The sequence below is a fragment of the Sminthopsis crassicaudata genome, chromosome 1 (genome assembly GCF_048593235.1).
Source record: "Sminthopsis crassicaudata isolate SCR6 chromosome 1, ASM4859323v1, whole genome shotgun sequence".
NCBI lineage: Eukaryota > Metazoa > Chordata > Mammalia > Dasyuromorphia > Dasyuridae > Sminthopsis > Sminthopsis crassicaudata.
This window is the reverse complement of record NC_133617.1, coordinates 488087293-488102628: the sequence shown is the minus strand read 5'-3', so window position 1 is coordinate 488102628 and position 15336 is coordinate 488087293. Positions and strand designations below refer to the sequence as shown.

The 15336-nt window shown below is 39.3% G+C and overlaps 1 protein-coding gene across 1 annotated transcript in view; it reads left to right on the top strand.

Moving 5' to 3' along the window:
• TNFRSF13B (TNF receptor superfamily member 13B) overlaps nucleotides 1-15336 on the top strand; it is a 33543-nt gene that overhangs the window by 1994 nt on the left and 16213 nt on the right. Inside the window, exons 2-3 of the mRNA XM_074281286.1 lie at nucleotides 7907-8047; nucleotides 9835-9951. Coding sequence (XP_074137387.1) covers nucleotides 7939-8047; nucleotides 9835-9951 — 226 coding nt within the window. The 5' untranslated portion in view covers nucleotides 7907-7938. The remainder of the gene's footprint in view (nucleotides 1-7906; nucleotides 8048-9834; nucleotides 9952-15336) is intronic.

Below are 15336 nucleotides of genomic sequence, written 5' to 3'. Positions count from 1 at the left end.
GACACACTGTTCCTCGACTCTAACATGTCACTCTGGTCTTCTTCGAGAATGAAGAGCAACCACCAAGCAACCATATTTATTAGGGTTTTCGTTGGTTTGTTTCTTGTTTTGGTGAAGCAGTTTGGTGAAGTTAAGTGACTTGCCCAGGGTCACACAGCTAGGGAGTGTTAAGTGTCTGAGGTAAGATTTGCACTCAGGTCCTCCTGAATTCAGGGCTGGTGCTCTATCCACTGTGCCACCTAGCTGCCCCGTGAGTGGGCAGACACTGAGGACTTTAAGCTCAGAGAGGGGGGGATTTCTGTAGGCTGAAGATACGATTTGCTTAGTTGTTACCTAAAGCCAATCTCATACCTGGACTAGGTTTTAAATAAACAAACAAACTGCTTAAAAATGAGTTTCTATTAAAAAAAAAAAAAAATGAGTTATATGCCCCATATGAGTCAATGGTACAAGATGGCGCCCAAACATGTCATTGCCTTCTTAGACTGTGTCTAGAGAAAAGGAAAGGATGGGTGTTCTGTACCCTTGGCCCGGCCACATCTGGAGTATCATACTAAGTGCTTGTGGGAAGCAATATGGCCTAGCTGGAGAGAGTACTAGACAGGGAGCAAGGAGGCCTAGATTTCAATCCTATGTAAAATACCATACTTGTGTTACATTGGGGGAAGTTGGTTAATAATTCAGTGCCTTTATTTCCTTATCTGCAAAATGGGAATAACAAATGCCTACACTATTTACCTCACTGTGTTGTTGTAAGGAAAAGTATTTTGCAGTTTTACAGGTAAATAAATTAAATTAAAGGGACTGGGAATTCTATGTAGTGGTTCATAATCATCTCCTAGAGTTCTTTTGCTGGGTGTAGCTGGTTCAGTTGATTACTGAAAGAGCTTCCATTCTAATAGGAACAAAGACTATATAATTAGGGAGCAGTGGCAAAAGCACTGTCTTTGGAGACAGAGGATTCAGGATCAAATCCTAACTCTGGCACTATCAATGTGATCTTGGACAAATCATTTAAGTTTTCTGGGTCTTAGTTTTCTTCATCTGTGAAATGGGATCTTATATGGCCTGTAAGGTTTCGTTCTAGAGCAATTATCTTATGGAAGGAAATAAAGCTATTTAACCTAGAAAAGAGAAGACTTGAGTGTACATGAAAACTATTCTCAAGGGATTGCTCGGTCACTGAAGGTGTTTGAGTGAAGACTGGATGACTCCTTGTTGGGGAGGCTTTTAAGGGGGATTCCTTTTTTGGACTAGAAGACTCTAAGGTTCATTCTGATGCTGTGGTTCTGGGATAAAATAGATAGCCACCAATAATTATTTTAATTATTTTAATATTTTAATAATAATTTTTATTTAATTTAATACTACTGTTAATGATAATTATATATTATATAATAAAATATTGTTTCATTAATATTATTATTAATTTAATTAATAATAATTCATATATATATATATATAAAACATGGATAAATTTATACTAGCACTTTTCTCATAAGAAGGCTGGGAGGCAGGCAGGACGTATAGAACTATCCCCATTTGACAGAGGACAAACAGGCTGGCCCAGAGTCATGGAGCTAGTAAATGTCAAAGGCAGGATTCCAATCCAGATTGCCAGACTCCAAGTCTGACACTCTATTTACTACCCCACAATGCCTAGTTAAGTCAAGTATTTTCCTGGCAGCAGAAAAATCTTTTAATTTCCATTAGTTATTTTCAGAATGGAAAAAAAGGAAAAGCTAAGCAAAAATGAATAGAGCACTTTACCTTATGGGAATAGAGTTCTAGAGCTGATGAAAGGGATGTCAGAAGTCTTCTGGCTCAACCCTCTTACTTTGAAGAGAAATTGTTGCCCAAGATCATGTCCTGAGATTTGAGCACAGGTCCTCAGACTCCAAGATCCATTGTTGTTCAGTGGTTTCAGTCACGTCCAGCTCTTCATGACCCCATTGGAGTTTGCTTGGCAAAGATATTGTACTGGTTTTCCATTTCCTTCTCCAGCTCATTTTACAGATGAGGAAACTGAGGTATATAGAGTTAAGTGACTTGCTTACTAAGAAAATCAATTAAATGAACAACAAGCACTTATTACTTGCTTATTAAGACAATCAATTAATCAAACAAGAAGCATTTATTAAGTGATAGGTATTGTGCTGGGTTCGAGGAGTTATAGATACAAAGAATGAAATAATCCATACTCTCAAGGAGCTTCTATTCCAATAGGAAGAGAGACTACGTGATTAAGGAGTGATGGCAAGAGCACTTTTGGAGACAGAGGATTCAGGATCAAATCCTAACTCTGACACTATCAATGTGATCTTGGACAAATCATTTAAGTTCTCTGGGTCTCAGTCTTCTTCATCTGTAAAATGGGACCTTACATTTATACTTATTTATGCACATAATAAGACTATATTTACATATAAATATATATTCTGTGTTTTAAATTATGTTTATAGCCATTTCCTAAGAAAATACAGCAAAGGACACTGGGAATATTACATGACAGAGGTTCACAGTGTGATGAACTCAGGGAAATATCACGGAGGAGGATGAGAGGATGATTGGCGTGGACAGGCCAATTCACTACAGGGAATTCCTACATAAATAAGCTCACAGATCCATAGTGTTTGAGTCATTTCCCAGCATACCACCCTCCCCAATCCTCATGAATTGCCAATTGAAGCAAAAAATAAACTTTCAGACAAACAGCCTCCTCAGAGACCCAACCTCTCAGGGCTGCCCAAACCCCCTCTCCCACAAGAGGAGGGAGCTCCTCTTTGCACAAATTTAAAAGTGTGCTCAACCAACTTGAGCATTTTGTAAATCAAAGGACCACAAATCTCAAACTAGAAGGGACCTTGGAGACAAATTCCTCTGACCCTCTCCTTTAACAGACCTGGAGAGATTAAGTGACCTGCCTCTTTTCTGGAATCAGGGATTTAGAGATGGAAGAAGCCTCAGAAACCATATAATTCAACTCTTTCAAGGAAATATTGACTGTGTGATCCTGGCTGTCACTTAATTTCTGTCTCAGTTTCCTCAATTGTAAAATGAGTATTGTAATAGCACTTTCCTCACAGGGTTGTTGTTGATTACCATTAAATATGGTCTTATTTATAAGGCACTCGGCACAGTGCCTGGGCTCTATGAATGCTAGTGATGATGATGATGATGATGATGATGATGATGATGATGATGATGATGATGATATGACAAACGCCCCTGACTCCAGCCTTCATTTTCTGTCTGCCATTCTGTAACACAAAGCTTCTGTGTTTGAAGGAATAAATGAGCTCCACAGAACCACGGCTCACCCCCAGACCTCCCCTCCAGCCCTGAGCCCAGACAGAGGCCCTGATGAGGCTCTGAAGGGCATGAGGGGGGGTTGCTTGGCAATGGACTGTGTGTCTGGTCCTGGAGGCCAAGGCTTGGGTTTTTACTTAGAAAGGTGCTAATAAGTGCTTGTGGATGCTGCTGCCGGCATCAGCCCGGCCAAATAGAGAACACTTTCTCTCTGGAGAGCTGGTCACCCCGCAGAAGTTTTTTCTTTGCTGCGAAGAATAGTTCGATAGAGTGGGTCTGGGGGGGGGGGATAGGGAGAGATAAGTTGGGATATGACTCAAATTCTCAGATAGATCTGTGATGTCATAAACATGGGCATTCCCTTGAATGACAGAAATTGGAACCCATTCATGCCTGACCATCCTGGGGGACTTTTGTCTGTGACCTCCCATAAATACACCCACAGGAGTCCATGCAATATGCTGAGCGCTTTCTTTCTCTAGGGAAATAACTGGGATTTTTTTTTAAGCATCACTAAAACTAAAACTTTTTGGTAGATGATTCTCCCCCAAAAAATGTTTTATATTTGAAACCAAGTGACCTTTTGGACAGTACTTTCCACTGGGGGAACAAAAACTTTTAGGTCTGTATTTTTCTGTTTGTTTGTTTTATTTTGGGAATTGAAAAAAATCCCTGAAACAAGAGGGTCTCATTTTACTAAAGTCTTATATGATCCAAATGACCAATCCCTGTGTTCACAAATGTAAGAAGTTGTATTCTATCTCCCCTGAGATCAGGAAAGCAAATGGGCGAAGCTGACAGGGTTTGGGTTAGATATAGCCTATAGCTAGCACAGGGAAGTTTAATAAATGCTTCTTGAATTGAATAATGAAGCATTTATAAAGCACCTATTATGTTCTACATACCAGGCATTTTGCCAAATGCTTTACAAATATCTCATTTGATTCTCACAATAACTGTGGAAGGTAGGTGCTGTTATCTCCATTTTTATAAGTAAAAAAACTGAGGTAAATATAAGTTAAATGATTTATCCAGAATCATACATCTAGTGTCTAAGGTGGGATGTGAACTCTAGGCCCAGTGTTCCCTCCTCTGGGCTTCCTAGCAGCCTCCAAAGAGACCAGAAAAGCTTTTCTGAGAGGGAGCATCCTGATGCACGAGAATATCTGCTCAACTTGTTCTTTTCTGATTGAGAGGAACCATAAGATTGAGAGAAACAACATAGAATGGTGGCTAACGATCTGGTCTTCCCTGAGTTCAAATTCTGCTACTTACACTAAGTGACCATGTGTAAGTCAAAACTTCTCAATGCCTTAGGCAACTAAGACTATGAGTTACTTGACCTATATTAGTGAAGGATATTTCCCATGCTGATGTGTACAAAGTGGGATTGCATTATGGAAGATGCTTTAGAGTAGAATAGATTGCACCCAGGGCTGCTTCCTCCAAAGACTCATTTAGCTTTTTTCTCCCCAAGAACTTTCAGCCGATAATGTCATTAGACCCTCATATAAACTCTGTGAGACAGGCAGGACAGGTAATTATTTATTACTGCCCAATCCAAATTTAAGGGGCAGCACGAGAACATTCTCTCTCCTCTCTTTAGGGTTCGGTAGGGCTCCACCCTAGTCCCTATACATGGAAACTTCATTTTACATTTTTGGAGATGAACAGGATTAAACCTGCTAATTAGTGTCTGACACTGGATTTGAACTCGGGTCCTCCTGACTCCAGTACCAACTGTCTATCCAATGCACAGATCTGACTCCCAAAGGAATTTCAGTTATCTGGGCTGACATCCCTTCTTAAACCTTACCAAAACCTCAGCCACACCTGGGAAGGAGTATTTCTTACCTTGGTCTTATCATTACCCAGAATCCCTCCCTTTCCCTCCACTTCTCTACCTGAATTATTCTGCCTTCTCTCTCTGTGACCACCTCCTCCTGAGTCTTTTCTTTGTTCTCACTGCGACTTCTAGACAGTCCTCTCTCCCTGATTTCTTAGTCTATCATCCCCTCTGAAATGGTTACTGATAGCTTACTAATTCAGCTAGGTGGTGGAGTGGATAGTCACCAGCCTGCAGTTAGGAAGACTCATCTTCATGAGTTCAGATCTGGCCTTAGACCCTTCCCAGCTGCGACCCGGGGCAGGTCATTTAATCCTGTCTGCCTCAGTTTCCTCATCTGTAAAATGAGCTGGAGAAGAAAATGGCGAACTACTCCAGTATTTCTGTCAAGAAGACCCCAAATGGGGTCATGAAGAGTCAGACATGATCGAACAACAAATATTCAACTTTTCCATCTTCAGTCCTAAAGTCCCCTCTTCCCTTTTCCTATTTTTGTTCATCCCTTTCCAAACCTTAACCCTAAATTAGCCCTACTATCTACCTTTTCAGGAAAAAGAATTTTTTTTTTTCAGTTTTCCAAATGTACTCATGGGTTCTCCTTTTCTGAGTCAGTCTCTCCCCTCTCTCTGTCTCTCCTTCTCTCTGTCTCTCTCTGTCTCTGTCTCTCTCCGTCTCTCTCTCCTTTCCCTATTTCTGTCTTCTACTAAGAGCGCTACCATCTTTCCAATTACCTGAATCTGCAGTCTCAGATCCAACTTTGCTGGTTCTGTCCCCCTCATCACTGACTCCCATATCCAATCAGTTGCCAAACCAAACACTCAGAAAGTATTTGTTCCATACCTCCTAAGACTACTGCTGGCTACTAGGGAAATACCACGAACATTTACAAGTCAATGAAAAATATATCCAAAATGAATATTAGGTCCTGGAGTGGGGAAGGGTTGATGTTACAGCTGGGTGAATCAAGAAAGGTCTCATGTGAGAAAGCGGCAGCATGGGAGATAGTCTCTAGGGAATCGGAGATTCTAAGAGGTGGAGCTGGGTGACTGGTGACTGGTGAGTGCATTACAGGTGTGAGGAAGCAGTCTATTTGGAAAGGTAGGGAGATCCAGCCCTGCAGTCAGGAGGGCCTGAGCACAAATGTGACCTCAGACACTTAATACTTCCCTGCTGTGTGACCCTGGGCAAGTCACTTGACCCCAATTGCCTCAGGGAAAAACAAACCAACAATAACAAAAAGGAAAGGTATGGACATGAAAGTTAGAACGGTAAATATAAGAAATGGTAAGAAGGTCAGCTTGGCTGCAAGACGAGTGCATGACTGGGAGAGAAAAGTGTAATAAACCAGGAAAGGAAGAAGGAAGTAGTGATGAATGGCTTTGGATGCTCAACAGAGGCTTTCAGTAATATTTTATTCTAGAGATAATAGGGGGCTCCTCGAGTACTTTGAGCAGAGAAGTTTCACAGATAGACCTGCACTTTGGGAATATCATTTTGGCACACTGGAGAGAAGAAAAAAAAGACCAGTTATAAGGCTTTGATGTCCAAGGATTTTCTTTCTTTCTTTTTTTTTTTTTTTTTTTTTTTTTTTTTTTTTTTTTTAATAATAGCTTTTTATTTTCAAATTACATGCAAAGATAATTTTCAATATTCACCTTTGTAAAGCCTTGTGTTCCAAATTTTTCTTCCTCCCTTCCCTTCCTTTCCCTCCCCTAAGCAGCAAGTAATCCAAATATAGTTAAACATGTGCAGTTCTTCTAAACATATTTTCACATTTATCATGCTGTACTAGAAAAATAAGATCTTGATCCATTTCTTTCTCTATTTGTGAGAATTGAAGTATCAGCCCCAGATGGATAAACTGTATCTTGATTCCAATATAGTATAAAAAGAAATTATAATTTTCGTATTAATTGATATGATATGTGTAATGAATGTAATAATTTAGATTTCTCAGAACTGCCTTTTCTGATTTAGGAGTCATTCTCACAATGCAGCTTAAAATGATCAATCAGTTCTTGACAGTGCTTTCCTGTGTATGGTAAGTGAAGTGAATCAAAGATTGAAGAACCTCTTCTTAAGCCAGAATTCTGGTCTTGTCCCTCACCAAGTAATGACCCCTGTGATTTGAAGCAATTAATTAAGAAATGTTCCCACAGGACCTGAAAACACCCATATTACCTTACATTGATATTTTCTACTCCTTCTGTAAAATGTGAAGCTTCTGGAGGGCAGGAACTTTTTTTTGTTTTATTTTTTAATCTCTACCTCCTATTATACGTTATATTGCGTAAATGCTTAATAAATAAATGCTTGATAGTATTTTCAACTTTTTGTTTGTTTTGTTGTTTTTCTGTTTCAACTTTTTCTTTCTCGTGTTTTTCCCTTTTGATCTGATTTTTCTTAGGCAGCATGATGAATATGAAAATATGTTTAAAAGAATTATACATGTTTAACCTATATCAGATTGCTTGCTGTCTTGGGGAGGGGGAGAAAGAGAGAAAAATTGGGAACACAAGATTTTGTAAAGATGAATGGTGAAAATTATCTTTGCATGTATCTGGAAAAAGTAAAATACTATAAAAAATTTTTAAATAAAATAAATGCTTATTGAATTGAATAATACTCATTTCAAGAATTTTGGGTACAAATCCCCCAATCCCCGACTTTGAGCCCCTGAGACTCTTGAAGGTTCTCTTAGGTGAAGACCATCAGGCTATTGACTCCCATCATCTTTTATTTGTTTTGTAGTTATCATCAAATTTTACCTATGGTGGAGGACCATGAAACGCTGCCTGAAGGAACAGTATTGGGACTTGCTGCTGCACAACTGTGTCCCCTGCAGACCTCTATGCAACAGACCCAATCACAAGAACTGTGACATGTTTTGCAGTAAGTCCTGGAGAAGGGCTCATGGCACAAAGATTTAGAACTGGGAAGGATCTTGGAGGCCATGAGGAAATTAAGATTCAGAGAGTATGAGTGATTTATCCAAATCTATACAATTGGAAAGTGACAGAGCTGACATTGGGACTCGGTGTGCTGCCTCTGTGGAGTAATGGACCCTAGCAGAGCCCATCCTTAACCTGGGAAGCCTTTGACACCAAACTTGCCCAACCGGGAGCCAGGAGACCTGAGTCTTAGTCACCTCTCTAGGGTTAGCTAGCTAGGTGACCTTGGCCAATTCCCTTACCCCCTCCTTTGTGAAATAGAATGGTTAGATGGGGTGGTCTCTAAGAGTCCTTGCAGCTTTGACATCCCCCCCCCATTTTGAGGGATCTGTCCAAAGGCTTAAAAATCATTCCAATCAAACAAAAAACATTTCACCTACTATGTGCCAGATTCACACTGGACTCAGACCTAAAAGCAGTTTTCAAGAATATGTAGCCAATGATTATTCTGTATCTACCATGGTATTTTTTGTATTGAAGACACTCGATAGATAAATGCCTGTTGATTAATGTCCATTCACCCAAATTTTCATGTTCAACATTCAATAAACATACAAAACACTACATTAGGCACTGTGGAGTACACAGAGGTAAACAACAGCAATAATACTAACTATTATTTACATAATACTTTAAGGCTTTAAAATATTTTTATTTTATTTAAAATGTTATCTTTGCTTTTCACAATAATTTATGAAATAGGTGAGATAATTATGCCTATTTTATAGATAAAAACTGAGGCTGAGAGAGGCTAGAAAATGTTCAAGGCAGGATTTGAAATGGGCAGTTGGTTCCTGGCTCCACATCCATTGCTTTCTTTAGCACAGCATCTTCTTGCCCTCAGATCATAGATAGAAGGAACTTTAGACAACGGGACCTCTTGGTCAAGACCTCCCTTTCTTCAGAACAGTGTCACCTCCTTGTTGACCTTCAGTTTGTCCTTTGCTGATCTCCCTCTCTTCTCTAGTAGCCAGTTTAATACTCTGGGAAATTACTTTGTGTGTATTTATATATGTGCAAAATATATACATATATAAATGTACACAAATACATTTGTGTGTATATATATATATATATATATATATATATATAAAATTTCCTCAGATGTGTGAATGTTGTCTCCTTTGCCATTTTCTATATCTCCAGAGCCTAGAACAACACTTGGCTCATAAATAAATGTTTTTTGGATGAATAACAAGGCCCAGAAAAGGGGAAATGGCTTACTTTCTTACACTTTTTTCTCTGTTTTAAAATGTCATGAAATAATAAAGATGGAAGACAATTATATACATCACCGCCTCAGGAGAGCTAGCAAAGGCTAGCAAACGGCATCATTTAGTATGTCTGGGATTGGAGACAAAGGAGCAGGTGAGCAAAGAGCTTTGGATTCTTATCACAATCCTGCTGCTCACTTATAAGCCTCAATTCTCTCTGCCTCCGTTTCCCTACTTATTCCATAGGATGATTATGAAAATTAAGTGAGATGATGAATGAGGAAAGATTTTGGGCATTTCAGATCAGCTCACCTTCCAGCAGATTTTACAAAGAAAAATTCTTTATAACAAGATGGTCAGGCTTCCACCAATGACCCTTAACATTTGGAGCTGGATTTAGAGACACTTTTAAGAAATGAAGAAGTTGTTTTCTGCATCAGGAGATAGGACGAGCCTTGTTGTTTGGGTCTTGAAGAACCGAATTATTTACTATTTGCCAATCTCTACTTTTCAGAGTCTCTGAGGTGCAGCAAGGAACGAGGCAGCTACTATGACCACCTCGTGAAAGAATGCATCAGCTGCTACTCCATCTGTGGACAGCACCCGAAGCAATGTGCACATATCTGCCAGAGTAAGAATTAGGTTCCAAGAGAGTCAGTGTCACTGCAGCACATGGGCAGCCCTGGATTGTGGATTCTGGGAAAGGGATCAAAGAAGTGGATGCCAGGATCTTGGTGGGTGGAAATATCTGGGGTCAGAGCCAGGGAAGCAACCTGGAGTCAAGGCATTTAGGGAGGGCAAGGGGCTGGATTGTCACTGAGTCAGAAGCCGGGTGACTAGACTAGAACTTGGTGAACACAGACCCTGAGAAATAAATATGGCAAGAAGTAGGGAAAAAACACATACACAATCCAAAAAACAACAAATTGTACCAGTTAGCCCCATTTACATACGACATTATTTAGAATAATGTAAAATTGGGAAAAACTTAAAATCCCCCAAACACTGATATAACACTGATAAAACTAAGCAAACAACAGTTTGAGGTGCAATATATCATAGGAAGGAGAACATTGAATTTCAGGTTGAGAGACCTTGGTTTGAATTCCAATTTGTCTGACCTATAGCAAATCATTTAGTCTCTCCAAGACATTTTCTATCCTTAAATTTAGTTTTATTATTTTTCTCAGCTAACAAGTGACATATACTTTCTCCATCACTCCTCCAATTGAATAATAATTGGAAAAAACCTTCATAACAAATATTCATATCCAAAGCAAAGTAAATTTCCACGTTGATCATGTTCAAAAATGTATGTCTCTTTCTGTACCTCATGCCCATCACCCTTCTGTCAGGAGTAGGATATCATTCTACATCATGGATCTTCTGGATTCATGGAGATATGGCTGATCATTGCTTTGATCAGAGTTCTAAAGTCTTTCCAAATTGCTTTTCTTTATAATGTTTTTGTCATTGTATAAATTATTCTCCTAGTCCTGCTTACTTTCCTTTGTGTGAGCTCATAGAAACCTTTCATCTGAAACTATTCACTTCTTCCTATCTTATGCGCAAAAAAATTCCATTACGTTCATATGCCATAATTTATCATCCAATTGATGATACCTATTTTGTTTCCAGTTCTTTGCTATAGCAAAAAAAGTACTCCTATGAATATACATGTACAATGGGTCATTTCTTTTATCTCTTTAAGGTATAAGCTTAACAATAATCCCACTAGGACATTGGATGACTTTTAAGAATTTCGATTGGTAAAGGACTTTGTGTGTTTAATCTAAAGCCTATGTTTGATTAATTTAATTATGATATCTAGGCCCAGCTCACATCAGTTCATTTAGTCTTATGGATTCTTCTCACCTGACAAAGGTATAAGGGTGAATCACCTTGCTATAAACAGAGGAAGGTGATTGGATTGATTGACTCATTCAACACTTTACACAAACAAAAGATGTAGAAAATTATTCTGGGAGGGATATGATTTCTGGAGCACCTGGAATAAGTTAGAATCAGTTTCCTGTAGGAAGAAGTCCTTGTGTTGAGCTTTGAAGGCAGGCAGGGATTCTAGGAAGAAGGTTTGAGGATGGAATATATACCGGGCACCTGATGGTTGTGTGAAGGCATGAATATGAAAGAGGAAATGTAGTATATGAGGAATATCAAGAAGCTGATATAATTAGAATGTAGAGTGTGATTAATCTGGAAAAGTAGTCTGGAACCAGCTTGCACAAGGATTTAAAAGTCAAATGGAGGAGCTTGTATTTTGTCTGAAGCTCACTGAATTAGAGTGTGACGTGATCACAAATGTGCTATAGGAATGTCATATAGAAGCTTTGTGCAGGATGGAATGGAGAGGGGAGACACTGGAGGTAGGGAATCAGATAAGGAACTACTGCCATTGTCTAAACAAAATGACATAAGGGCTTGAAGTCTGATGACTGCATGAGATAGATCTGAGAGATCTTAGATAGAATCAATAAAATTTTGCAAGTTGATGGATGTGATGGGGAGATGGGTGAGAGGGATGAGTCAAAGATGACTCCTACGTAATGAACCTAAATCATTGGGAGAATGGCAGTATATATTCTCAAAACAAATAGAAAGGGTAATAAGAGGGAATCATTTTGGGGCAAGTGGTTAGCACATTAGACTTGGGGTCAAGGAAGGCTTGAGTTTGAATTCTTCCTGAAATACCTTGTAGCTATGGGTCCTTGGGCAAATCATTTAATTTCTATCTGCCTCAGTTTCCACATCTGTAAAATGGGGATAATTATGGGATCTATTTCTCAAAGTACATCTCAAGAAGATAATGTTTGTAATTTCCTTTGAGAACCTTAAAAAGTGATATAAAGGAGGCAGCTAGGTGGTACAGTGGATAGAACAATAGCCCAGAAGTCAGAAGGACCTGAGTTCAAATCTGGTCTCAGACACTTAACACTTCCTAACTGTGTGACCCTGAGCAAGTCACTTAACCCCAATTGCCTCAGCAAAAAAAAAAAAAAAAAAAAAAAAAAAAAAAGTTATATAAAAGGGGACTATTGTTATTATAGGAAGAGAATAATGAGTCCTGTTAAGGACAAGTAGAATTTGAGTTGACTATAAGGCATCCAATTGGAAATGTCCAGTACACAGAGGGTGATGGAGGATTAGAGCCCAGGAGGTGTTATAGATCCAGTAGTAATATGATAAAGATGAGAATAGATGCAATCAACGAGACAGAGCTTATAGAGAGAGAAGAGGACCCAGGAGGGAGTCCTGCAGTTTGCCTATACCATCTATGGGACCTAGAGCCCAGGGTCACACAACTAGTGTCTAAGATTAGATTTGAACTCATGAAGAAGAGTCTTTTTGATTCTACAATCCAGTGCTCTATATACTGAGTTACCTACGTGTGCCAAAGTGGAGAGAGGAGGGAGGACTCAGTTAAAATAAAACCATGGATACTTACTGGCTATATAACTCTGACCAAATCACTTAGCTTCAGTCTCTCTCAGTTTCCTCATCTAGAAAATGGGGATAATAATAAAAACCTACCTTCTAGGATTGTCGTGAGACTCCAAAGAGATACTATTTGTAAAGCATTTTGCAAATTTTAAAGTCCATATAGATTCTATTTATTTATTATATTAATAATAATAATAATAATATGATAAGAAAAAGATCCGGCCAAGCAAATCCCCAGAAGTTTGAAAGTGTAAAGCAGAAGGACCCAGCTAACATAAATAAAAGATTGCCTCAGAGAAGGAGGTCGCTGTTACCTTATAAATGCTTCCTATTTGGGGATTTTGGCTAGCTTGGGGTCTGCCTGTGAGACATTAGAAATGGTTTTTGGGGGTGGATAGAAAGAGTGGAGAAAATCCCCCATTAATGGGTGGATCAGGACCTTAGCAGAAGCTCACCAGGACTAAGCTGTATGATCTGCCCTCTCTGGGTTCCAGTTTCCTCAGTGTCAAATAAGATGATTCAACTGGCTGACTTCCAAGGTTCGCGTCAGATGTAAAACTGTGACCTGTGATTCCATGATAAAGGCTCCACGGCGGATGGTCCCCTGAACTATGATTCATCCATTCATTTGTACGTGCACAAACTTTAAGTGATTAAAAATTAAGAATTGGAGTAATCCCAATAGTAGGAGCAGTTGATAGACACTATGCCATTTTTTTTTTCTTTTTAACAAAATACCTCTTTTCACAAAGGAGATTTCTTATTAGAAGTAGTTAATTGGAGGTGGAGTGTTACCACATGGTGCAGTAAGCACAATACTGGTTTTGGAGTCAAAGATCTGAGTTCTAATTCCCACTCTGACATTTACCAGCTATTTGGCTATGGCCAGGTCAATGAGTTTCTCTCTTGGCATCTTCTTTTGTAAAAAGGGGATGAGACCCGGCTATGGAAGAGTGAAGAAAATGCTGGTCTCCATTCAGGAAGACTTGCCTGAGGCCCATTTTGGGTGTAATGTCCACGCAAGTCATTTAAACCTCTCAGTACCCCAAATTACCCAAGAAGATGAGAAATTGCATAAATGAAGGGAATTTCCTCACTGGGAGTTCCCTAAATCCATCTATCAGTGAACCAGTACTAATTAAATATTTATTATGTGAAAGGCACTGGATTAGAAAAAAAGCCTCTCTTGCAGTTTTTTATTTTTTTGAGGCTGGGGTTAAGTGACTTGCCCAGGGTCACACAGCTAGGAAGTATTAAGTGTCTGAGACCAGATTTGAACTCAGGTCCAGCACTCCATCCATTGAACCCTCTAGCTTTCCCTAAGTAGCTTATATTTTAATGGTACATGGATGAAACTAAAACTTATCCCCACAATGAGAAAAATGTTACCTGCACTATTAATCTTACTCATTTGGAGTGAAGAGTTTTGTAAACAATTAGGCAGATCGAAATATGATTTGTTATTATTGTTCTGAAGGATGGAAGCTGGGGCTGGGTGGGCTGGCTGAAGAGGACTCACAAAGTGATTTAGAGGGACCCGGGGAGTAATTTGGAAAGGCACATCCTCAGTGGGTAACAGAGCCCATGCCCCCACTCTCCTCTCCCCTTGACAATTTTTGGACACTCCCGGGACTTCCAGGTGCTAGGTTACTAGATGTCCAAGACTCAAAGGAGATTTTACCCCAGGGCTAACTCTTTGCAAAGCATTTAACCAAAGGGATAATTTAGGTTTGGGATGGCAACCACTGTTCCTTCTCACTTTCTTAAGAAAGTTGCCTTTAATGTTAACCCCAAGATCCCAGCTCCAATTTCCCCCATTTCCCTGCCAAACTCTAGCCAGAAATAAACAGGGTCTGGCCCCTGGACACAAAACTTCTGAAAGGCTGAAATCTTCATCCATGCTAGAGCTTTAGAGCAGCCACCTAAAGCCTATAATGCCTCCCTTTGTTCCCTTTGCAGAGAAATGTGTTATCAGATGTGAAACAGAGATTTATAGGGCTCTGTAAATAGATGAATGTTATCGACTTCAAACAACAAAGCAGCCTACAGCATCAAAGAAAGATGAATGAGAAGGGGAGGGAGAAAAGATCCCAGAGCAACACTTCTCCCTCTCACTTCTTCCCATCCCTTTGGGACTAATAAAAATTTCTGAGTAGAAGAGTTATGGATAATTAATAATCAATTTATTAATTATGGCTGGCAAGTAATCAATAAACTCAGGTCAATGGTTTCTCTTGCCAACCAAAAATCAACCCTTGGAGACCACTTGAATAGTTAAATACCTTTGAAAAAGGGTTGTCCCTGATGATGGAAATCAAGTCTCATTGGTTAACAATTAATGAGAGAATGAATATTATAATGAAAGGTGGGCTTATTCTAATGAGGGGTTAGGGGATGGGACTCTGATCACATTTTTTTTGGACAAAGAGATTCATCTCTAGCGGGACCACACAATCTGTTATGTCCCCCAGTCCTACACAAACAGAACAAATGGACTGGAATTCACCTGGAGTAGTTGATGTGAGTGGGGTGAATTCTCTAGAAGTGTCTTTTAAGA